Source organism: Patella vulgata, chromosome 1 (assembly GCF_932274485.2).
Source record: "Patella vulgata chromosome 1, xgPatVulg1.2, whole genome shotgun sequence".
Classification (NCBI taxonomy): Eukaryota; Metazoa; Mollusca; class Gastropoda; family Patellidae; genus Patella; species Patella vulgata.
In genome coordinates, this window is record NC_065879.2 from 71,719,190 (window position 1) to 71,745,933 (window position 26,744).

General features: G+C 34.6%; 1 protein-coding gene across 3 annotated transcripts in view; it reads left to right on the forward strand.

The window, feature by feature from the left end:
* LOC126815691 (oxysterol-binding protein-related protein 1) overlaps positions 1–26,744 on the forward strand; it is a 77,342-nt gene that overhangs the window by 3,897 nt on the left and 46,701 nt on the right. For all 3 annotated transcript variants that reach the window (XR_007678041.2, XM_056099442.1, XM_050541565.2), the window contains exons 6-15: positions 819–904; positions 3,090–3,234; positions 4,780–4,892; positions 5,500–5,573; positions 7,795–7,957; positions 8,248–8,370; positions 8,853–8,943; positions 10,655–10,761; positions 11,898–12,081; positions 13,722–13,836. Coding sequence is in view for 2 of the 3 variants with exons in the window: in XM_056099442.1 (XP_055955417.1) it covers positions 819–904; positions 3,090–3,234; positions 4,780–4,892; positions 5,500–5,573; positions 7,795–7,957; positions 8,248–8,370; positions 8,853–8,943; positions 10,655–10,761; positions 11,898–12,081; positions 13,722–13,836 (1,201 nt within the window). In the remaining variant the exon portion in view is untranslated. The remainder of the gene's footprint in view (positions 1–818; positions 905–3,089; positions 3,235–4,779; positions 4,893–5,499; positions 5,574–7,794; positions 7,958–8,247; positions 8,371–8,852; positions 8,944–10,654; positions 10,762–11,897; positions 12,082–13,721; positions 13,837–26,744) is intronic.

The window sequence follows — 26,744 nt, forward strand, 5'->3', positions numbered from 1 at the left end:
ACAATTATTCCCTAGATGGCCGATGTCTGAATGTAAATGATTAAAGAGAACGGGAAGCTTGTATTGTGGGATCTAAATATTCTACACTGCAGTAGCAGGCATACCAACAATTATGGTCACCAACCTCTGATGTCTGAATGAAACAAGTAAAGGCCACATTGTATTGTGGTCACTACAATTTAAAGGGTTAAACAATTTGACAGTACAATACAATATAGGAACTTTGTTGTCTCACATTAATATATGCTTTTTACTGGCCATATGGTGGGAATTTGCTTGTGAGTCATAGATACATATATCAAAGTTCCTACTTTATTGGGGATCATGTGGCTAAGTGGGTAAGACGCTGGCTTGCTAGCCTGGAGGTCGGGTGTTCGATCCCTGCATTGGCCGAGAAAGTTCATCCAGATTTTCCGGCGTGGTTCCCCCTTGTCAGTGATGCAGGCCGGATGGCCTGACAAGGACAGCTGTCTAGTCATTCGGATGGGACGAAAAACCGAGGTCCTGTGTACACTTTGGGTGCACGTAAAAGATCCCCCTTGACAGTTGGAATTCGATATAAGAGTAGGCCGTAGTGCCGCTGTCCGGGCAAAATTTCCCTCATAGCACACTGTATGGTGTATGCCCGTCATCATTAGCCCAGTTCGGAGCAGAACAGTAGGACGTTAAACCCCATTTCATTTCATTTCCTACTTTATTAATAACCTTTGTAAATAATTTGTCAATGACTTCTGTATATCTAGAAATATATGAGTCTGGATATTTTAGCAAAATGAGAATTATTCAGATAATCAATGATACTTTTGATTTATCATTAGCTGCTGAACATCATGAAAGTAAAAAAATACAAGAACTATTCCTGGCATCAGCTACTCAAGGTGATGTTGACACAGTCAGAGAACTGGTAAGTTTACCCCACTTTTAAATTTTAATCTTAATATAATGGGTACAAGTATTGTAAAAAAATATTCTTAACCCTTTGAACCCTGAAAATATTTTTGGTGCCGTATACCCTACCCAGACTTTACAGCACGATTTTGCAAAAATGACGTCATTTTAATTGGAATTAAATGTTAGGTGTGAACTTAATATTATATGCGTATATAATTATGTAAAATGATGAAACAAAGATATTTAACCAGAAAATTTAACTTTGATCCCCACTCATGCCAACTGCTAAAATCGCGACCACACCCTGTTTTTATATTTCTATCACTGGCCATGTAGATCAACATTATTTACAAATTTATTACGAGTACGAGTGTTATCATCACTGTCATTTTCTTCGTTATTTTTGTCTGAATCTAGGGCATATTCACTTTCAAAATCACTTTCATTGCCGTAATTCAATCCATCAATATCTTCGCCATTATTGCTCGAGAATAAGAACTAGTGCATCTGTTGCATTTAGTCGTTTAGAACACTCAATTCATCTAAAAATTTGCCAATATTGAAATGTAAACAAGTTGAAGGAAGTTGCTATTTACAGCAGACCCGGCGCAAACGGTAAACAACATTTTGTTATTGTTAAGGAAGCGTGTCAGAAGACACGCCCACAAGCTGCAAAACCAACATTTCAGGACTATGCGCTACAATGTCAAAGCCAGTTTTGTGGCATTTCGGGTTCTAAGAGTTAAATACAGCATCACCAAAGGAAGAATTTCATTTCTTTAATTAAAATGAATATATTTATAGAATGTTGCAGTGCTTATATAATTGAATCAAACGAAACTAAAACAGCATTTAAAGTAGCAAAAAAAAAAATGGGGGGGGGAGTAACATCCTACTTTTCTGCTCTGACTCGGCTAATGAAAACGGGCATAAGCCATGTAGTCTGCTATGAGGTAAATTATGGCTGGACAGTGGTGCTACAGCCTTCCCTTATTTTAAATACCAACTGTCAAGGGTTCTTTTAAGTGGTTCTGGTTACTGAACCAGCACCTTACTCAATGAGCCACTGTGGCTCCCTTTTAAAGTAGCAAGATTGTTATTAATTTATTAAAACCCTCCATGTCAAGTGTGACGGTCTTTGTCTGTTGCTACAACATGCTATATATTATGGCCATCTACAAACTATTTGAATCTTACAAACATCCATATTTCTTAAAGATACATTATGGGAGATTTTTACAGAGAATTGGCCATTCTTGCTATAACAGTTCAAAAGTAGATTATGAAAGAAGAATATTTTGAAAATGTCAGTCAAATTACTTTATTCTGAACATAGTTATCATCGTTGTAATATTTGACTAGAAATGGTAGTGAAATGTGCCTTCACCGTGGCTGATCGTTGATTGACAGGCGTTAACTCCACCTACATATCTTGATTATCAAGTAAAGTTTTCAATGGCATGCGTAAACGCTCTACAGCGGCCTCGCTAAGTACACTCTATCATTTAGCCTCGATCTAACTGACGTATTCTCATCAGGATGCGCCATATTTGAATTAATTGATAAGTGAAATCCTATTTAAATCCGAGCTGTAGCCGAGCCATCCGTGGGTCTACAGAGTTGATTTTGGGCTTGTTGTTTAAATAAAGATCTAATTTATAATTTCTATAACATCTGAAGCCTAAATTAAGACTTGCAATAATCAGATTTTGCTCTTGCATAATGTATGTTTAAATACATTTAAACACATTGATTCTTAATTTGGTTCGCTTACAGTAAGCGACTTTATAAAGATCATAGATCATATAAACAATGGGTATTATCCAAGAATATTTCAAATACCAGCCCCCTGTTTTACAAAGCATTCCCAGACTTAAGTTAAGAATTTACTCAACTTTCAATCACTGTTTATGAGAAATATCTTTGATCTAGAAACACACAACTTTGCACATAGTTTCTTATTGATGTTTGTGATACATTAAAATAACAAAAGTTTTATAAAGGGCTATATTTTAGTTAAAATAAGGTGAACAGTTTTGAGCAAATTCTTAACTAAGTCTGCGAATGCTTTGTGAACTCCGGGCCAGAGCTTCAGATAAATTCTTATGCGTATTCAACAATTGGTGTTAATTGGAAAGTGATATATGACAGCATTTTTTCTGGCTTCCATAGACTTATTGCCTCTTTATAAATTGTAGCTCAAATCACCGACAGCTCCGCCCATTAATTGTCAGGATCAGTTTGGTAATACAGCTCTTCATTTATCAGCTTTACGAGGTCGTAGTGAGGTAGCTGTACTCTTATTACAAAATGGTATTAATACAAGTATTAAAAATAAAAAAGGTAAGATAAATTTATTATAGCCGCCATGGGTGGTTGGGTGGCCGAATCTTCTAAGGCATGCACTTTAGATCATGAGATCTGTCATTGAGTCAAGAAGCGTGTTTTCTGTCATGACAAGAAGTATTGAATTGAGTGGAAGTTAAACCCCATTTCTTTCTCTCTCTTTATAGCCACAAAATCTTGAATTATTTGTTGGCAAATTGGCTACCCTCTAATTACTTGAAATAGAATGTTGTCTTAATCAATCTATCCATACATTCTGTTGAGATGTGGAGATCCTGGCTTTTTTGTTACAATTTGGCACATGATAAACTATATGTCATTCTGTGAAATCCTATTAAATCAATGATTTATATATAATATCTGGTTTATTTACTGATTCTATGTCGATATGGTTTTATTAGCCTGTATTTTGGATTTAATTAGGGGCATGAAATTTATTTGGGGTTGACCTTCTACCAATGTGAAAATGATGTATAAATGTGTAGTGAAGATGGACATAACTGATCATGATTCATTCATCATGTCAATCCACACTCAGAACTTCCATGAGCTGTAACACATTGGGATTTTACTCGTTCTGTGTTGACAAAGATAAGGAATATTGTACATATTATTGTAAACTTGTCATTTATTCTATTGTCAGGTGTTTAACATGTAAACTATAAAACCCTGAAGATAGACTTAATACAAGAAATAATCTATGTAAACGCTTATGATAAAGGATGACTGGCCAAGTAAACATTGGAGGCGATATGTGATTGTTATTTTTTAAATTAAAGATACATTAGTTAAGATTTTAATAAAGAGTTGGTCATTCTTAATATAACAGTTCAAAAATAGATGATAAAAAAAGAAAATATTAGAAATTTCAGTCAAATTACTTTATTCTGAACGAAGTTATCATTGTTGGAAGTTTTGACTAGAAATAGGCATAAACCATCTCCGCACCATGTCCAAGAATAGCCGATCGTTTGATCGACGATAACTCAGCCCACATATTCTCCATTATCAAGTACATCATAAAGTCTGTCATTGAGTCGACTGGCGTGGTTTCGGACCCCCGGTTGTACGTGACAAGGAGTAGGGTCGCCTGTCCAACCTCGTGGGTTTTCTCCGGTTTCCTCCCACTGCTTAAGGCCCCTACACGTAAGCGAATTATTGAAATAAAATTAAACCATATGTTAGTCCCAAAATGACCTAGTTTGTGTCGAGTGGACGTTAAACCCCATTTCTCTCCCTCTCTCCATTATCAAGTAACATTCTCAATGCCTATGGTACCTTCGACTATCAGTCCTTTCCTCGGCAGCTCCAATAGTAATGTCAGTGATTAAAGGTACATGTCAGCTTGGTCAGTCATTTAATGATTTAATTATTAAATGGACGACTGTTTAAATCCAAGCTCTATCCAAGACTTGATTTTGGGCTTATTGTGTGAAAAAAAGGGTTAATTAATAATTTCTATAACATTTGAAGACCATAGAAAGACTTGCAATAGGCATATTTAGCTCTTAACTAATGTATCTTTAAATATATGTTTTTCAGGGCAATTGGCATCAGATATGACAAAGACAAATCAGATGAAACAATTGCTAGATGTCCAGCCAATCAAATCCCTTAAAAGGATTCCTCAGCGTTGTGAGGGTCAAATATTTAAAGTGAGTCTAAATTATTACTTTATTAAAAGTTTTCTTTTCATACACTGTTCTATAAATTCTTTTAAAAACTATTTTATAAAGATCCTCTTGATGAAATACAGCTCAAGGGGAGTAACTCTTCTTTTACCTATTATCTTCCCTTACACCACAAAGTCCATTACTTGAACAAATGACATAATTTTTGAACTAACAATAATACAATGTGCATCTTTTAAAAGCTGTTATTAATATTTCACTGAAATATTTTTAATACTGGGGTATAGATTTCAATTTAGGTTAATCATTTTCATTTAAAAGAAAAAAATAAATAAAAATGAATTGTCGACAGAAGATAACTTCATCTTTAATTTTGTTTTAATGGTATTGATACCGTTTATATAAATTTACGTTGGTCTGGAAGGTTAGATACTTTTATCAAATTATAACATTTGTGCATTGTTTGAGAGAAATATAAATCTACTTAATACAAGACCCTGGAAAACTAATATCTTTACAGTGAATTTAGATATTTCATGTAACTTATTTCCATGCATTTTGATAGTACACTTTGGTTTTTTTTAAAAAGAATTCAAGGTTTACAGTCAACATTTCTTTTTTTTTATTCTAGAAATCAAAATTATTTGGATATCGTATGTTTTATGCGGTACTAGAAAAAGGGGTGTTATCCTATTTTCAGAACCGGTAAATAATTTTTTTATTTTAAACAGTAGTCTGATCCCTGCTGGGTTGCAAACTAATTTGGGGTAATCTTTCTTTAGTATAATGCATGGTTTATAGTAGGGCTCCTTTTTCAGTCATATTTGTCTGGGACGGAGGGCCTGACAAGGACAGCTGTCTAGTTGTTCGGATGGGACAGAAAACCGAGGTCCCGTGTACACATTGGCGTGCACGTAAAAGATCCCTTGACAGATGGAATTCGATATAAGAGTAGGCCGTAGTGCTGCTGTCCGGCCAAAATTTCCCTTATAGCACACTGTATGGTGTATGCCCATCTTCATTAGCCCAGTTCGGAGCAGAACAGTAGGACGTTAAACCCCATTTCATTTCATATTTGTCTGACTGGTAGTAAAATTGACCAGCTGGAGAATTTAATGTGGCCTTTTATTTAAAGAAGAACTTCTGATATTTTTTGTCCCCCGCCTTTCGAAGAAAGCAGGGGACTATTAAAATGAGTCTGTCTGTCCGTCCGTCCGTCACACTTTTTGGGACACAACAACTCTCCTTCTAATTGACCTAGAATGTTCAAACTTGGTGTAGGTGTTTATTAGGTCAATGCCTTGATGGAGTTCGAAGATGAGCATTTTCGGCTTAGGGTAAGCAGAGATAAGCAATTTGATTGGTTGATGCTTTGGGACACGATAACTTTAGTTCCAATTAAGTGAGAGTGATGAAACTTGGTGTTTAGTTTCATTACATCAATACTTTGACTAAGTTCGATGATGAGCATTTTTTGCTCAGGGTAAGCAGAGCGATAAGCAATTTGATTGGCCGAGACTTTGGAACATAATAACCCTCCTTCTAATTGAGCTAGAATGTTCAAACTTGGTGTAGGTGTTTATTAGGTCAATGCCTTGATGGAGTGTGAAGATAAGCATTTTCTGCTTAGGGTAAGAAAAGATAAGCAATTTGATTTGTTGATGCTTTGGGACACGATAACTTTAGTTCCAATTAAGTGAGAGTGATGAAACTTGGTGTATAGTTTCATTACATCAATACCTTGACTAAGTTCGATGATGAGCATTTTTTGCTCAGGGTAAGCAGAGCGATAAGCAATTTGATTGGCCGAGACTTTGGAACACAATAACCCTCCTTCTAATTGAGCTAGAATGTTCAAACTTGGTGTAGGTGTTTATTAGGTCAATGCCTTGATGAAGTGTGAAGATAAGCATTTTCTGCTTAGGGTAAGCAAAGATAAGCAATTTGATTGGTTGATGCTTTGGGACACGATAACTTTAGTTCCAATTAAGTGAGAGTGATGAAACTTGGTGTATAGTTTCATTACATCAATACCTTGACTAAGTTCGATGATGAGCATTTTCTGCTCAGGGTAAGCAGAGCGATAAGCAATTTGATTGGCCGAGACTTTGGAACACAATAACCCTCCTTCTAATTGAGCTAGAATGTTCAAACTTGGTGTAGGGGTTTATGAGGTCAATGCCTTGATGGAGTGCGGAGATCAGCATTTTCTGCTTAGGGTAAGCAGAGATAAGCAATTTGGTTGGTTGATGCTTTGGAACACGATAACTTTAGTTCTAATTAAGTGAGAGTGATGAAACTTGGTGTATAGTTTCATTACATCAATACCTTGACTAAGTTCGATGATGAGAATTTTCTGCTTAGGCTAACGAGCAATAAGCATTTTGATTGGTCAAACTTTTCTTCTAATTGAAGTAGAATGTTTAAACTTGATATAGATGTTCGTCTTGACTGAGTTCAACAACTCTTCTCCTAATTGAGGTAGAATGTTTAAACTTGTTGTAGATGTTCGTCTTGACTGAGTTCAATGATTAACATATCGAGCTAAAGCTAAGCAGAGATAAGCAATTTCCTGCTGTGGGACAAGATAACTTTGATTCTATCTGATAGAGAATGATGAAACTTAGTGTATAGTTGATAATCAGTTTGATTGCTTGATACTTTGGAAAAAAATAGATGTGCGATTAATTAATATGTGTCATCTATTTATTCGGGGATTTCGGCGGGGGACATCAGCCTCACTGTTGGCTTGTTATTCATTAATCAGACTTAAATTAGTTTATCTTGAACAATCTGAAATGCCAATTGTTTCATGTTTAATTAACAACTGCCAGTATGCCAAGTATGACATTGTCTAGAGCTGATTTTAGCCACCAGTTTTATATCCTAATAAAACTCTTCACTTTTGCATACAATTTTGTTTTAGAGGTGATGCTGTGTCAGGTAGCAAACGAAAAGGTATGAAATACTTAGATGAAGCTAGATTACAAGAGAATATTGGTGTTAGGGAATTTAGAATCTGTTTTTCTGATGGTACCGTCCATAATTTAAATACAGAGGCTGGTAATGGTTCTCAGGTTTCAAAACAGGTACGCTATGGAATTAGTCCAAATATTTGAAGATTTTTAAATCACTGGTTAGATATCCTATTATTTGTGAAAATATGAAAACAAAGAATTTGATGCATTTCACAATATGTAGCCTGTGACTAGTTCTACAAATAATTTCCAAATGCCTTGATAATTAGAACAATTTCTTTAGATTTTGAGACTCCAGTAATACTAAAAAGAGTTTGAAGGCTTACACCATTGTACCATGGCTAGAGCATTACTGTTTCTTCATATGTAAACTATTTAAGATGGATTGAAATTAATTTTAGAAATGGTTAACAGCTTTAAAAGAACATATTGCCTTTAGTACCCATTACACCCACCAAGGAGAAGTACTGAGTGAAGTAGAGGAAGAATTAATGCCCTTAGGAACCATGTTAGAGGCCCTACAGGTAAGTACTTGAAATTAATTTTGTTTTTGAACATTTCAGACTAAGTGTGAAGTGCCTGCTGCTTGCTTTACCGTCAGATCTCAAAATGGCAATAATAGCAATCATCCGATATTTAACAGTTCTTTTTGCATAATTATGGTTAAACTGATAATGTTTCTTATTAAGGACACGTCATTATTACAGACTAAAACGCTAAAATAGACTTTCAGTTCCAGACACATTAAAAAGTAGTCTTAGCAAATACACAGTGGTCTAAAGATTACTTCATGAACAATACATTTCAGTACTGATATTTGTATAATTATATAAGAGAATTACACGTGCAGTCAGGTGTTAACAATATATTCAAACTTGTTGTAAAAATATATAAAAATTAGGATATTACTGTAAAATAAAATAATAGCTGTCAAATCTCCCTAATTTTTTTGTTGTTCCATTTTGTTTGTGTATTTTAAATTGCCTATTGTTTGATTTTAATTCAGAATGCTCAAGCTGCTCAAAAGGTGTTGGAGACTCATGTTAGTAAATTACATAGAAGTATTGAAGTAGTAGAATCAACTAATAAATCGACTGGTAACTTCCACCTCTTAGGGGGTTTTCCATATTTATGAAACCCAAACCACATGAGATATACTGATTATTATTTTTGTTCCATCCTTTAGAGAATTAAAGGAAACTATTGGTGCCAGTCATTATCACATATGTGATAGAGCTGGTTAAACACATTCCAAATATAATTTTAACACAGAGATCATTGCTACGATAGCTGAGTAATACAGGTTTCCTGAATTGGAAGTGACGAACGCCAAAGGAAAACACGAGTCATCCCTCTATAATAACTGACTGATGTGACGAGTGATAACAGATACACAGCCGAATTTCTGCTCACTAATAATTCCTTTGAAGACCAAAAGTTGTTATATTGGACTGTAAGAGGATACGTGACAATTCAATAAAGTAATTGAATGTCATTAGATAAGAGAACACAAGGGAAATTGTCCGTACATTCCCTTGTTTATATTCATTCTATACCTTATAAAAACATGGTATACACAGACTTTTTCTGTTTTTCTTTCGGGTTCTCTTATCTAGTAGCAGTCAATTCTTTTTATGAATTGTCAGATATCCTCTCACAGTCTCACACAACAACTTTTGGTCTTGGAAGGAATTATTAGTTAGCAGAAATTCGCCCATGTATCTGTTATCACTCGTCACTTCCGTCAGTTATATAGAGGGATGACTCGTGTTTTCCTTTGGTGTTCGTCACTTCAGATTCAGGAAACCTGTATTACTCAACTATCGTAGCAATGATCTCTGTATTAAAATTATATTTCGAACGTGTTTAATTAGTTCTATCACATATGTGATAATGACTGACACCAATATTGTCCTTTAAGGGGACTATTAAAATAGGTTTGTCTCTCTATCTGTAACACCTTTTCTGACACAATAACTCTGTTTCGAATTAGGATACAATGTTAGCATTGACGTTCATTAGATGAATATCCTGAGTTAGTTCAATGATGAGCAGTGATAAGCATCTTGATTTGTCAATGCTTTAGAACACAATACACAATAATTTTGATTCTCATATAGTGAGAGTCATGAAACTTGGTGTATAGTTTCATTAAATCAATACCTTGACAATGGTTGATATTATGAGCATTTTCTGCTCAGGTTAAGCAGAGTGATAAGTACATGTATATTGATTGCTTGATTTTAATAACTGTATCGCCATCTAAAATGAAAAAAAAAAATTAGTCTTCACTTCACTATTTCAAAAGTTCTGGAAGTAGTAAAAACATCTTGGATGTTAACATCACTACATACATATATTGGAATTCAGTATTATAGATGAAATTTGCATTGTAAAAAGTATACATATTTTGCTATACAAATACCTGAAACGGTATCAAGAGTTCTTGCTTTGTGAGGGGGAGGGGGAGGGGGTGGATGGCCGAATGGTTAGCACGGGCGCGCTGTATCATAAGGTCTGTCATTGAGTCAACTGGCATGGTTTCGATTCCCTGGTTGTACGTGACAAGGAGTAGGATCGCCTGTCCAACCTCATGGGTTTTCTCCAGTTCCTCCAGTTTCCTCCCACTGCTAAAGACCCCTACCCGCAAGTGAATTATTGAAATAAAATTGAACCATGCGTTAGTCCTGAAATGACCTAGTTTGTGTCGAGTGGACGTTAAACCCCATTTCTCTCTCTTTCTCTTGTTTTGTATTCAATATATAAACTGTTCAATTAATATGTAAATGTAATGCCTATGTATTTTAGATGATGTGAAATCTATTAAAACTCAGTTAAATCCTATATTAGAGTCATCAAGAGAGATGTGTGATTCTTTATCACATTGTATGACTGTATTTGTACAACAAGAAGAGGTTCGATAACTTGTTTAATTATCTACTAAAATAAGATCAGAAATTAATTTGACCCAGTATATTCAAATTTCTTATAAAAACAAAATTTTGTCAACTGCTGATAACTGTACCTACTTTATAGACCCAAAATTAATTTAACAGAGAATTCACAGATATATATCAGTGATTAAGATTAATTCTGTGTAGGTGTCTTCTTTTAGACGGGGGGTTGGATGGCCGAATGGTTAGCACGTGTGCGCTGTATCATACGGTCTGTCATCGAGTCAACTGCCGGGGTTTCGATTCCCCGGTTGTACGTGACAAGAAGTAGGATTGCCTGTCCAACCTCGTAGGTTTTCTCTGGGTCCTCCGGTTTCCTCCCACTGCTAAAGACCCCTCACGGATGTGAATTATTGAAATAAAATTGAACCATGTGTTAGTCCCAAAATGACCTAGTTTGTGTCGAGTGGAAGTTAAACCCCATTTCTCTCTCTCTCTCTTCTTTTAGATGCCTTTATTCTCATTTAAAGCCACTAGGGGAGCCACGGTGGCTCACTGATTAAGAAGTTGGCTCGCTAACCTGGAAGTCCTGTGTTCGATTCTGGTGTTGGCCACAGGACAGAGGGCTTGGCAAGGGACAACGTAGTTGTTCAGATGGGACAAAATGCTGAGGTCCCGTGTACACATTGTAGTGCACGTAAAAGAACCCGTGTCAGTTGGAATTCAAAATAAGAATAGGCCACAGTACAGCTGTCTAGTCAAAAAAAAGCGAATAACACACTGTATGGCGTTTACACGTCTTCATTAGCCCAGTCAGAGCAGAACAGTAGGACGTTAAACCCCATTTCATTTCACTTCATTAAAACCACTATCTGAAGTTCTGTTTATACGTTTTCAAAGGAATACCAACATTCAATTGTCTGCTGTGGATGGAGACAAGCTTACTAACTAGCCTGGATAAACTTCCAGACGCATGGGCAGTGACAATTTCCTGCTAAATTTGCAGTTTTGGGGTTGTTGGGGGTTTTTTTTCAGGCAAATAATAGAATTTTGCAGATTATTGCTGTATTTTAACAGATTCATTTAAATTTGCTGTTTATTCAGATTTTGATTGCAACTTTTCCTTTAATTGTCATTCATCCTGGTTTTTGTTACAGCTCCAAAAACTACAGTTAAAAGAAGAAAAAGAAAGGTGCCGTGTTTTACAGGAAGCATTGAGAGCGTTAGCTATGGAACATCATGAATTAGAGCGATCTATAACCTCCAGACGATCATCATTTAGAAAGTATGATACAGATGATGATGAATTTTATGACTGTGATAGTGAAGATGATAAATTTGGTAAGGGATCAATTATTGTGAAGAAATTTCAATCCTTGAACCTGTAATACGGAATAAGGAGCTATAAACTACTGCCCCCTAGACTGCCTCAAACTGCCGGAGGCACAGAAGTAGTATACAGTCCTTAAATAACACCTATAGCTACAAATTTATATTTATTTACAATTTTAATCAAATTTTAATATTTATAACTAAATATTATAATCATAATGAACAAAATTTTTCTAAACAGCTTGTAAACAGGTTTATGGCTACTTTTTTTCTAACAGATTTTCAAATTTGGTGACGCATTGGGCAGGCCTTGATATTTGACGAACACTAGCAAACACAAATCGCGCCAACAAATTATTCAGTTTTATTAACATCTATCTTTGGGCTAAAAATAGTATGTGACATTGTCCCCAAAACCATTGATGAATTCTCCCAACAAAGTCCCGGGTCGATTTTCGATGTCACCATCACATCGCTGTTCATTTATTCAGGTGAAAAGTTATCCTCGAGACATGGAATTATCAATTTAATGAGCGTTTCCTGAAGAAACACATGCGAGGCTGGAAGGAAGCGTGAAATTTTGATCGGTCATAAAGAATACCTAGATGCGCATTTCTACATTTTAAAAAACTGACAGTTATGTTAAAAATAATTAAAAGAATATAAAACCAAAAACATTTTCAAAATACAGTGATTTAATCTAATGATTTTTTCTCCATTAGAGCCTCTATCTAATTCCAAAAATAGTAGCCAATCATAAGTAGCGATTTAGCGGTATGGCTGTGGATACGATGTAGTTTTATTATCTATCAAAGAGAGGCTAGTTCTTGTTCATTATTTCCTGTAACTTGATAGTAAATGAATAATATGCTCACACAAGCTGACTTTACATGGCATAATTTGTGATTGAAAAGCATTATTGGAAGCCCAGTATCGTTGTGTCAAAGTTTGGTTGACTACCTACAATGTACCACTAGTGACTAGATCGTATGCCCTCAACACGTAATGTAAATGTAATTTGAGCTTGTCCCACTGTTCTAAAGCAATACAATAAATTTGTGGCATTGCAAAAATGACGTTCTTGTCTGTTGAAATGTAATTGGACATACACATGTATGATATCTAAAGAAATGGTAATCTTTTTCATGCTTTTTTTTATTATGAACATTTAGCCTATATAAACAGTGTTTATTTATAATTTATACATACTTTGAGTTTGAATTTAATGTAAACTAGTTATAAAAAGCATTGTGAATTTCAGATCTTAAGGCCTGATTGAGTTCATGACAGGACAAACCCTATTGATATTCAGAATTCCTCAACCTTCCCTTAATGTGAGTTACCCGGAATGAGATAGGGGCTACAGTTTTAACGAATTTGTTTCCAATTTGGTGTGTAGCATTGGGGTCACAAGAGAACGAACCTAGTCTATATTCAGCAATCTGTGACCTTCCGTTCAGAAGTTGTCCCCCTTTTTGAAAATTTTGCGAAGGCGATACAGGGTACAGTTTTTAACATATACTTTTCTAATTCGATGGGAAGTATTGGGACGATGAAAGGATGAACCCTATTGATTTTCCCTTTTCTCCATCCATCTTTTGCAAAATTTGTGCGTATTTTGCATGGCAACCGCTTGTTTTTCTCTTCAGGTTCGCTGAGTTTTGATAACCAGTTTGAAAGTTTTACTGATGCATGGTCTACCAATTCAGGAGAATCAAAAAAACAAAAGGACAAAAATGGTGGTGGAACTGATAATAAATATAGGTAAAAACATGAATATTTGTACTTTTACTACATTCTAATTTAGCTGTTTGTGACTTTTGTGGAAATAAAAGTACAAATATTTACAATATTTTATATGAATTACTGTCTGTCATGGTGGATGTTTAGTATGTGTTGTTGTCTGCCATGGTGTGCAGATGAATGCTTTGTACGTGTTACTGTCTGCCATGGTATGCAGGTGGATGCTTTGTACAGTGTTTCCTCTCCAGTGGTACAAATGTCTAGAACAGTAAGATGGAAGGAAGAGTAAGTCCATAATAAAAATAAAATAATGATTTCTCTGCATTGAATTGAAGTTTCTTAGGATTTTGGAATCAGCGAATATTGAATTGTAATTTAGAATAACCATCAAGACACAGCAAGAAGGATTAGAACATTGTTTACCTTATATCTTGTTGTTTCTGGGAAAATAGTTGTCATGGACAGTTTTCTTTTGGTATGCCAAAAATAAACTAAAATAAAAAAGGGCAATAAAAGATATTTTAAAGTCACAGATCATTATCATGCATTTCTGGACATAATCACAGCATAATCCATGCCAAAATGTACTTAAATTGATAAACATTTAATTAAAAAACAATACTAAAATATCAATGGTAGACAGTCTGCCAGTTTGTTATCAGATAAAAAAAGAAGCCCATCAAAAAATTTTACCTGACACTGCTTTTCATGTGGGTGTATATTGTCATCTCCTTCGTCCGTCGTCCATAATTTTTTTGTGAAAAATCTACAGACTACATTTATTATTCAATCTTAATTTCAATAATTGTCCTTGTTTCATTTTGTACAACCTTGTTAAATTGATATGCATTATTATCCCCCGCCTTTCGAAGAAAGCATCGAATCCCCGGTTGTACGTGACAAGGAGTAGGGTCGCCTGTCCAACCTCGTGGGTTTTCTCCGGGTCCTCCGGTTTCCTCCCACTGCTAAAGACCCCTACGCGCAAGCAAATTATTGAAATAAAATTAAAACCATATGTTAGTCCCGAAATGACCTAGTTTGTGTCGAGTGGACGTTAAACCCCATCTCTCTCTCGAAGAAGAAGAAGAAAGCAGGGGACTATTAAAATGGGTTTGTCTGTCTGTCCGTCCGTCCGTCTGTCCGTCACACTTTTTGGGACACAATCACTCTCCTTCTAATTGACCTAGAATGTTCAAACTTGGTGTAGGTGTTTATTAGGTCATTGCCTTGATGGAGTTCGAAGATGAGCATTTTCTGCTTAGGGTAAGCAGAGATAAGCAATTTGATTGGTTGATGCTTTGGGACACGATAACTTTAGTTCTAATTAAGTGAGAGTGATGAAACTTGGTGTATAGTTTCATTACATCAATACCTTGACTAAGTTCGATAATGAGCATTTTCTGCTCAGGGTAAGCAGATCGATAAGCAATTTGATTCGCCAAGACTTTAGAACACAATAACTCTCCTTCTAATTGAGCTAAAATGTTCAAACTTGGTGTAGGTGTTTATTAGGTCAATGCCTTGATGGAGTGTGAAGATGAGCATTGTCTGCTTAGGGTAAGTAGAGATAAGCAATTTGATTTGTTCATGCTTTGGGACACGATAACTTAAGTTCAAATTAAATGAGAGTGATGAAACTTGGTGTATAGTTTCATTACATCAATACCTTGACTAAGTTCGATATTGGGCATTTGATTGGTCGACACTTTGGAACACAATAACTCTCCTTCTAATTGAGCTAGAATGTTCAAACTTGGGATAAGTGCCTTGATGGAGTGCGAAGATGAGCATTTTCTGCCTAGGGTAAGCAGAGATAAGCAATTTGATTGGTTGATGCTTTGGGACACGATGACTTTAGTTCTAATTAAGTGTATAGTTTCATTACATCAATACCTTGACTAAGTTTGATGATGATAATTTTCTGCTTAGGCTAAGGAACAATAAACATTTTGATTGGTCAAGACTTTGGAATATAGCAACTCTGCTTCTAATTGAGGTAGAATGTTTAAACTTCATGTAGATGTTCGTCTTGACATTGATTAACATATCGAGCTAACGCTAAGCAGAGATAAGCAATTTCCTTGGCCGATGCTTTGGGACAAGCTAACTTTGATTCTATCTGATAGAGAGTGATGAAACTTAGTGTATAGTTGATAATCAGTTTGATTGCTTGATACTTTTGAAAAAAATAGATGTGCGATTAATTAATATGTGTCATCTATTTATTTGGGGATTTTGGTGGGGGACATCAGCCTCACTGTTGGCTTGTTTAGATTAGGGAAACGATGAAGCCTATTGAATATAATCAATTTTTGTACATAACATCTAGAATTATGGCCTTTGTTGAAACTTGTAAAAGTTATCATAGGATCTGTATTAAATTTATATATATTATTTAAAATATTAAAGGAGCTAAATCGCTAACATTTGCGACCTAGAAATTGACAAAAGTGGGTCGCTACGCATATAATACTGTAATATGAATGTATATAAACTGATTTACATTCAATGGTTTCGGTTTTTACTCCAATTTCAAATCAGTTATGTTCTGCGAAATAAGCCAGCAGTCTCAAGTGAGTGCAAATTTCCAGCGTCTGGTTATTCCAGTCTACATACGCCGTTTGATTTGGTGCAATGTGTCTACCCTCGTCCCTCGAGTCTCTTGATACAACTGGGGCTGAAGCGCATTATGGTACACGACTCGTGTACCAATGGTAAAATGTTTATTTTGTCTTAAATATTGGATATCAAAAGATCATCTTTTTCCGGTAAGATCACAACATGAATGTTGATTTAATGTGACAAATAAATTGTGTTTTCAATGTTGAAGATTTTGGATGATATTGAGGTGGAGACTTAGCTACTTTAAAACAAAAAAGCCTACTGAATTTCAGCAATTTGTTCACAACATGTAGAGTTATGACACTTGTTCACCTTGTAGAACCTTGTGAATGCTCTAACGACTAAAGTTATCAACAGATCTGTATGAATTTGAAATCAGTGTCTTGTAAATGCTCCCATTACCTACGAAAGAATAATTATACAGCAACCCTTGTCGACTGCTCAGATCATTTAGCTGGTGTTGGCACTTGTTTCGTTGCCTTGGAACCTATCTTTTATAGGATGCCGAATAATGCTTCATTTACCATTCTTTTATTAAACAGACATTATGCAAGAGCTTAATCTGCCTATTACAGGTCTTTCTTTAGGCCTGAAATGTTATATAAACTATTAATTAGACATTTATTAACATGACAAGCCCATAATCAAGTCTCGATGCCATCGGATAGGTCCCATTTTAAGTAGATTAGAACGGTTCAGCCATTTAATAATTTAATCTAAAAATGGTGAAGCGAGGCTAAGCTTCGAACAACCAGTACGGTGGTTACAATAGGTGCACACAATTTGTCAAACCTTCAAAGGCTATTATCAGCCTATATCTTTGCCCAGAATAAAGTACCTTAAATGAAATTTTCAATATATTCATTTTGCATTATCTATTTTTGAACTATTATAGTAAGAAAGACCAGCTCTTTATCTAAATATTACATAATGTATCTTTAAAATACTTTTGTAAATACTGTACATAATTGAACAATTTTTGGACGGATATTCCTTTGGCAATTGGGGGGTTGGATGGCCGAATGGTTAGCACGTGCGTGCTGTATCATAAAGCCTGTCATTGAGTCAACTGGCGTGGTTTCGAATCCCCAGTTGTACGTGACAAGGATTAGGGTCGCCTGTCCAACCTTGTGGGTTTTCTCCGGGTCCTCCGGTTTCCTCCCACTGCTAAAGACCCCTATGCGCAAGCGAATTATTGAAATAAAATTAAACCATATGTTAGTCCCGAAATGACCTAGTTTGTGTCAAGTGGACGTTAAACCCCATTTCTCTCTCTCTCTCTCTCTCCTTTTGGCAATATGTTAGAAATAAATATGCTTGTGATTTACAATAATAAATATTTTAAAAGCCAGTGGTAAAATAAATAATTACTGTCAACTTTGCACTAATTCCACCAGTCACATTTGAAAATAAATTTTGTTTAGATAATCAAAGCCTTATTTACTTGATATATTTAGAGACAACTTGTTCACAAAATGCAAAAGAGTTAGTAAAGTTACCTTGATAGTTGAAAAATCATCAGCGGGTTTGAGCTTCAGTTGGAATAAAGATGAAAAATATATTTATACAAATGCCATCTTTCCCGTTTCCATGTGATATTGGCACACTGAACAAAAAATCACACAACCGATAACGTCAGCTTTGCCTCCATGGCAAATTGCAGATAGATACCAACAATAACATTTCGTGGCTTATCAAGGCAGAAATGATAAACATCTGGTCTGAGCTCAGCACCGTGGCTCGTATATTAATTGTGAACATTATATAAGTTACATATATATGCACATTTATAAGATAACATGCTTTATAAACACAAAGAACACAGTAAATCTTGTAAGCATAAGAAGGGAATTAGGGTCCTTGAGGGTCTACAGCATAAGGTTAGCAGAGGTGAGGGGCACAATTTTATTTATTTAAAGGGGGATAGTCCGTCACAAACAGATTATTTTGTAGTTAGATACCCCAAAACAACATGGATTAAGTCAGTTCTTTTGGGTGTATGGTAAAATCCCTCTGCCTTAAACTTAATCTACTTTAGTAAATCCCAAGAAACACCTATGGATATACCAGAACAAAATAACTGACTAATCTGAAGTATTAGTTTGGAACCATGGCAGTAAAAAACAACACCCTTTTTCACTGATGCAGTGTTTTTGATTAAGAAGAACTTAATGTACCAACCTATATAAAAGCTCAACCAAAATGCCAGGATAAAGGTTAATTATAGAGTTTAAGGCCATATGTATGTCCAAATATTAATCAAATTGATCAGTTCTAACTTTTAAGTTTACATTGGTTTCACCCTCTGTCTTTTAGACAAATATAAAATCTGATAAAAAAAATACAGATCTATATTTCATCTTGGTTTATATTTAGCTATTACTTCAGATAAATTCGATACGAGTTGTAGGGGAAGCAATGTAGGGTAAATTAATTGGGTCCCTGGAGATATTCCATATAAATTTGTGACCCAATGGTGGAAATATAAATCAGAACCGTAAGTGAAAATTGCATTTCTTTTCAAAATTAATTTCCTATTTTTTAAAAAAACAACAAAAAAACAGAAGACAGTTAGTTAGTTTTAATTGATTTGTAAATAAAGTCAAAATTTGAAATGATTTTACCCAGCTGGCTCCCTAGCTACCCATTATTGACTGTCCGATCTGCAGACTAACAGACTATGAGATCTCAAATTTCAATCTCACTATGACCTATTATCGACTGGTTTGTGGATTTGTGTTTTATTTCTCATGAGTGCTATCACTTTTTATATGAGTCAATGATAAGGTCTCCTAACATTATTCGTATTTTGTTGCATATAAAATAAATATTCAGCCATTTGGGTTATGAATAATTTAAAGTGAAAACTCCTCAACATTTATGACACCAAGAAGAATATGACGAAAGTATTAAATTATTTTTATCTGATGTATTAATTTAAGTTTATCTAGTGGGGCAAGCTCTGGTTTGCTTCTCTAACCCCCTTGCTTGAAGACAAATATTTTTATTTTTAATTTTTTTTTATTATTAATATGTTAATGTTTCCCGCTTTATGCGGCAGTCATTTGTTGTACGATCGACCGTCTTCATTAGCCCAGGTTAGGAGCAGAACAGTAGGACGTTAAACTCCATTTCATTTCATGACGATCGACGTTTGAAAGATGTATCATCGTTATAAATAATTGGAACCAGTTGTTCGGATGGGACATTAACCTTAATTTAAATCGTTCTTTGTCCTACCACGAGTTGAGACAGCACAATTTTCTGATTGCACAAATTCTTATTGGTAATGCAGCCGTGTTCAAAATAGAATAAGTTTTAACGTTACCCCGAATAATCTATTCTGTCAATGGTTGAAGTCAATGGAATGTCATTAGGTCTACTTAAAACACAAAGTTAATATTGAAGGGAATGACGAAAGGCTCTATTTCTTATATGAGCGTATATAGAACATTTATCGATCACTACTATATACTGGCAATGGTATAAAAATACTCGTGGCTTCGGCTTGCCAATTCATTGAACAGTTGGGTTTGTTGCCGCTAGCGGGACGATGTACAAATATTTTCGATCGAAACTATTGGATTCCAAAATTTCACAGTAACCATATTACGCCAGTCGAAACAGACTAGTGAACGGTTGGTCGTCTGCTATAGAAATTACTAGTCTCATTGAAGTGATCGTGTGTGTTCTATTTATACGTCTCGTGTAACTTTCCGGAATGTTAGCAACGTGGTGAATATCTCTACAACCTTATTATCCTAATCAGTGTTAATTAATTGATGAAGGATCTATGGATTAATTAATGATTGTGAGGTTGCTAAGAATTTCATCGGAATTACAGCCTTGGCTTTCAGCTGGATTCTCGAATCGAAGTTAAATTGCCATGTGGGTTAAATGCTAATTTCTACGTGTAATATAAATAGCGTTTGAAGCATTCAAATGATTTGTTATGGCAGTGGATAATAGAGATACAGAATAGCCTGAAATAACGAGTAAGGAAATAATTCTAAAAGCATAGTTTACGACAGTTATTCAAATATGGAGGACAGAGAGTGTGAAAAGCGTGAACAAACTAAGTTTGTTTTACATAGGTGAGTGGGTATAAAATCTCTTAGTTTTATATTTCATCTAAAGAGCGATACTCGTTTGACGTGTATATAGGAACTAGCTTTATTTATTGTTAATTTTATAAAAAGTTCACAGTGTTCAGTAGACGTTAAAGTAGCTAAGTCTCTAACTCAGTATCATCAAAAATCGTCAACATTGAAAACACGATTTATTTGTCAAATTAAATCAACATTCATGTTGTGATCTTACCGGAAAAAAGATGGGCTTTTGATATCCAATATTTAAGACAAAGTTACCTCTTGAGATTTTAGTGTTCTTTTTCAGGCCACTTGATCATTTTTTAGCGGGCCACTTTTTATGTGTGTTTAGTATTTGAAGTATACCATATATACTATTAGAAAATTTCATAAATCATGGTCATGTGCAGATTTTTTAGCAAAGTGGGGAAGTTCCATCTCAATAAAACTAGGATGTTGGTTTCATTTTGTTTTTACAAATTGGCTTGATCACAGCATTGATTTCTGGGAGCCACAGGGGTACTTGGCTAGTAAGATGATACTGTTAAGAACTTTTCAGCATGGTTTCCCCTTGTTAGTCGTACATGACAGCAGTGGCGTCGTGCCCATTGGGGCCCGGGGCCCCCCAAATTCTCAGTGAAATAAAGATATTTTTATTGATATTATTAAGACAGAAGACCTGTCCGTCTGTTTTAGTCATCACATGGTCTCCAGGAATTGTATAATTTGTCATTATCCGCGTTTAGTTTATTGCACTTTAGTTTAGGTATCATTTGTTAAGGCCTTGCCATAGAGCTATATTTCTATATAACTCGCTTCGTACACTCTATCATTTAGCCTCGATCTAAAATTTCCGGGAGTATGACGTCAACGTAACGGTTAATCTCCGCTCACGTCGCCATTTAAAAATTTAATCAATCAATGAAATCCTGTTTAAATCCAAGCCATCCAGGGGTTTACGTACAGAGTTAATTTTTTGCTTGTTGTGTAAATCCCTATTTATGATTGTATGTTGTATTTGATAAAATATCCATATACGGGTGTCAAAAATAAAGACTGAAAGTATTTTTTATTAAAATACAAATACATCTAAATATGTATTTGACCATGCATGAAGTTGTTCGAAATGTCCATTCAATAATTAAATCGAAGTTGAGATGAATAAAATATAATTCAGTTTTCGAGTGATAAATTACAATTATCACTAAAAAAACGACCATTTTTCAATCAGAACTTTATTGTCTCTAATCCATCGAAATGGCGTTTCCCGGCTTCTAATTTTAAAAAATTTCCGGGGGAGGCCCCCCCCCCGTAACCCCCTTGCATGCTCATGCTTACTGCATTCGATGTGGGCGGCGCTACCGCCAACACTCTCCGCAGCCAGTAAATTTAATTTACCATGAACACACTTGCAGAAAGTTGGGCCCCCCTAAAAAAAAATTTTGCACGACGCCCCTGCATGACAAGAGGACGAAAAACTGTGGTCCTGTGTTGGAATGTGCGTAAAAGAACCCTTGTCAGATGGAATTTGATGAAGAGTAGGCAGTAACTCAACTTTCTGAGTAAAATCTCCCTCATAGCACACTGTGCATGGTGTATGCCCATCTTCATTAGCCCGGATGGAGGAGAAAAGTATGACATTGAACCCCCTGTTTTATTTCATTTTCCGTGTTGCAGATTTTGATCGGTAGGTTGATCTGGAGTCAATCAATCATAATCTGTGCATTACCATTTCCGTACTATGGACCCTACATGTATAATATATTATGGGGTGCTTGAACATACCTAATAAATAAGGGTTATTCGACCAAGATAAAGTAGAATAAATAACCAAAAAATGAAAGGGATTGAAATGTTTGTAAAATTTAAAGATACATTATGTAAGATTTAGATAAAGAGCTGACTATTCTTGCTATAATAGCTCAAACATAGATAATGTAAAATGAAAATATTGAAATTTTCATTCAAATTACTTCATTCTGAGTGTAGTTTTGACAAGATGTTTGCATTGTGGTAACCAGGGCACTGGTATATTCGAGACTTAGCCTCGCTTTCCCATTTTTAAATTAAATTTTTAAATGGCAAATTGTTCTTATCTAGTTAAAATCTTGAGTATCCGATGCCATCAAGAGTTGATTATGGTCTTGTTTTGTTAATAAATGTCTAATTAATAGTTAATATAATATCTCGGGCCTAAAGAAGGACCTGCAATAGGCACATTTAGCCCTTAAATAATGTATGTTTAATTAGACTGCGGTTAATTAGCGATTTTTATTTGTGGTGTGCAAACTATCGGTGACCCTAACATGAATATTTCAATAATCTTAGAATTTTTTTTTTATTTTCATGTAATGTTGGAAATGAGATAGATGCTACATTTAGTCTGGTATATCATGTAGTTAGAACAATATTTGCTCACACAATCTATAAATAGATATTGTGACTACAAGACAAGCCAGAATATTTGTCATTTAATTTTTTTCTCTGTTGCTTATTATTCATGACATGTTAATATCAGAATTTTTAACAAAAAGTGAAAGACATTTCTAACATCTGTTTTCTTGATAAAAGTGGACAATAGAAGTGCATATGTTTAGTTAGTTTGTCAATTCTGGAATGTAAATATTTGGGATAAAATAAACAAATTCAAATGTTTTAATTTCAGATGTGTTCTCAGACTCTTAAAATATGTAGCCCTGATTAAGTAAACATTACCAGTAGTAAAACGTCATTAGATAAATGACTTTGTTTTTCACATTGAAAAAAAAAATATTCCTAATTTGACCAATTTTTCTTCTATGCACAGACTTGCAGGATATTAAGGCTTGATATTATGGGTAATTAGCGATAATTAGTTTTTGTTTGAATTATTATCTTTTTTTTTTTTTTTTATTTAAACTATTTTCAGGAAAAAGTACATATTCTACATAACTCTGTACTTTTCGAAAGGAATTTATTTCAAAGCCGAATGAATAACTAAAACTTTAAAAATAGACCAAAATTAGACATCAAAGGAAACTTTTTTATTTCTCAGTCAATTGAAATCTGATTTTCACTAATTGGTAGGTGTTCGTAATTCAAAAGATTTGTGGAATATAATGTAGTCTGTGCCGTGCATGAGTTTGACCTAATTTTGAGCTTGAAATTGAAGTTAGTTAAAATTCTGAGCGTAACGATTTTAGTTTTGAAACTTTCAGAATATGTTACAAATGGATGGATTAAGCCAAAAATGTCAACATTTTTTCCCGATTATCTCCTTTTTCAAAACCAGGTCGGATTTTCAACCTCTTTGAATTTATCTTATTTAAAAATATTTGTCAATAGGGGTCGTCTATCAACTTTTTAGAGTAATTCCATGAAGTTAAAATTCGCTGCAGAAGTGCCATTATTTTGAAAATCATTCACAATTCAGAATCGATCGTCACAATTAGAATTTTGATATTTGACCTAGATTGTTTTTTAAAGTAAGGTCATAAAATTGATATTTATTTTTAAAAAAAAGTGTAAAACTTAAAAATCGGTTAAAATGTTGAAGCTAAATGATTAACTAAGCCCTTTAGTGTTTATTCTGAAAATTTCATCAAAATCGGTTTGTAAACAGATTTTGTGCAACTTTAAAAAATGAATAATTTGAGAGTATGGCATAGCACCTTTAATGTTGGACGCCAGTATAAATGTTAACCAAAATATGGCTTTTAATTGTGTTTCGAGGGTGAAAATAAGTCATTTTAGTAAGTAATAGTTTACTCTCACATTAATATCATAGGTCTTTTGTCTACATGACTTCATACTTCCAGAAGTGCGTCTGCAAATGTTTGTAGACACTCTACAGGTCACAATTTTTATCTGATTTTAACGAAACAATCTTGATTCCTTTCGATATTCGCGCATGTCGGGCCACAAGTTGTAATCCTAAGATCCCAGTTACTTTTGATATTTGCGTATGTCGGGCCACAAGTTAATGGATTATTGCCCCTGATTGTTAAAAAAATTGGGTTTCTAACTTGTTTCAATAATCGCACCTATTGGACCGTTACTTCATGGATTATGGTCCCTTATTGAAAGAAAAAAACACGGTTTTAGCTGATCCGATTTTATAAACCATTCATCACCGATACCCCTATTGACGATTGAGATCGAATTCGTGAAAATCAGACCTAAATTGCCCAAGGGTCGCTCCTTATATGCAAATAGTGTAAAATTATGTAATACCAAGAATGTGGATCCACTAAGAAAGAGGTCACAATTTTTATTTTAGTTTGATAAAACTTAAAATATATGTTTATATATACTTCAGATTGCTCTTCCATTTGATATTCGCGCTTACGGATTGTAACTTCATGAATCTACTAAATATTGTTATTAAAGTGTGTGATTGTGTTGTATAAAAACTATTAAACCTGTTTCAAGGACATGTCCAGTTTTTGATGAATTTTATTCAAAACTTGTTCTGATAGATTTTAAAAATCACTATAGGCAATAATCCCCCATTCATTATATATGTAGTGTATACTAAACTGTATAAACTATATGTATATACAGTGTATACCTATGAATTGAGTGTAATATTATCTTTTCACTGTATTATATTGATCTGTGTATAGGGTTGGGTGGAATAATATCAAATATAAGGCTAATTATATGATAGTAGGCTAATATACATGTATTATTTACAATACAGTCATAATACTAATATATATACCTTTAAAAGTATGATATCAATGTATAAAACATCCCAATTATCAGAAGGTTCATATTTCTTTTTCCTGTGGTCACATTGGAGATCTACATGTATGCATTATGGAGTCATTTTGTTTGTGGAATAATCTATACTCATGGAGTTAACTGTATTCTCAGATTCTGGTTAATCTAAACTTTATATAATGCATGATAATCCGATCCATTGAAATGTTAGAGAAAGAACTCATCCTTGCTTGTATAGCGGGGGTATAAACTTTGGGAAAGAAACCCTCACTAATTGCCTCGTATTATTTGACTAAGTTGCCTCAAGTGACTCGTAAATGTTTGTAGTGATTTCTCCCTGAGGTAGATATCCACCAAATAGCTTCTGCTTCAGATACCCAATGTCAAATTATTGCTCCAATTGGCTATATTGGGCCTGGGGCAGGATATGCTTAGTCTTTGTTAGAAAATCTACTGCCTCATCTCCTATCCCCAACCATGGATCTGCTCTTGACACTTAGCATAATACATGTACAATATTGAATTGATCTCTGAATAATTTTTGTACCACAATTTTTCGAATAAAAGTACCGTTTAACCTTTATTTTGGCATTATGGGGCTTTAACAAAATAACATATTTATTTTAAATTAAACAAACAGAAACATATTGACATTAAAATCTCTGCCCCCACCAAAATATTATTCTTGTGTAGACTCATAGTTATAGAGCGGGCAAGGAACTAAATTCTTGACTAGAGTATCCCAGGTTCAGATTCAGAATTAAGCTCGGGGGAAGCGACTGTGGAGCTGACAAGTAAAGTTTTCCTAGATGTTCTGAAGGAATGAAAAACCCTGGACAGTTGAAATTAGATAAAGAGTAGGCCAAAACGGCACTCTCTGGGCAAATTTCTCCTCATGGCACACAGGACCATGAACATGTTAGTGTCTAACGTACATCATACACTTCTTTCTCCGAGAATTAGTCTACTTGAACATTTGGTGTTTATTTTAATGATACCAGAAAAATCATTTCAGAATTGTGTTAAATGAACCATTTATTCTGAGGACATAATTTTGATGAATCAGCATTTTACACAAGCTGAATATGATTAGCCTATTGTAGTGAAAATGTGGCATGATAATTTATAGATTTAAACATAACACTAGTTTATATATGTATAGACTTGACACAAATCAATTATTGTTGTTGTATAATTTGTATCTGAGAAAATAATATTGGGTTGTGCTTTTCAGATTTTACTGATTTTATTTAGACACATTTTAACGTGTCAATCAGGGTACATGATTCTTTTTTTGCAGCGACATTGAATTTTGACTCTGGACCACAATAGATTAAATACTGGTTACTTATTTATTAAAGATTGTCATTCAGTCATTACTTTCTGATCATGTGCAATACTCTCATTTACACATACAGTCGTGGCCAAAAGAATAGGACCACGCTTGAAAATGGTTGGATTTATTACATGTAAATGCATTTAATCATATATCTGCCACCTGAAGACCTATTTTCA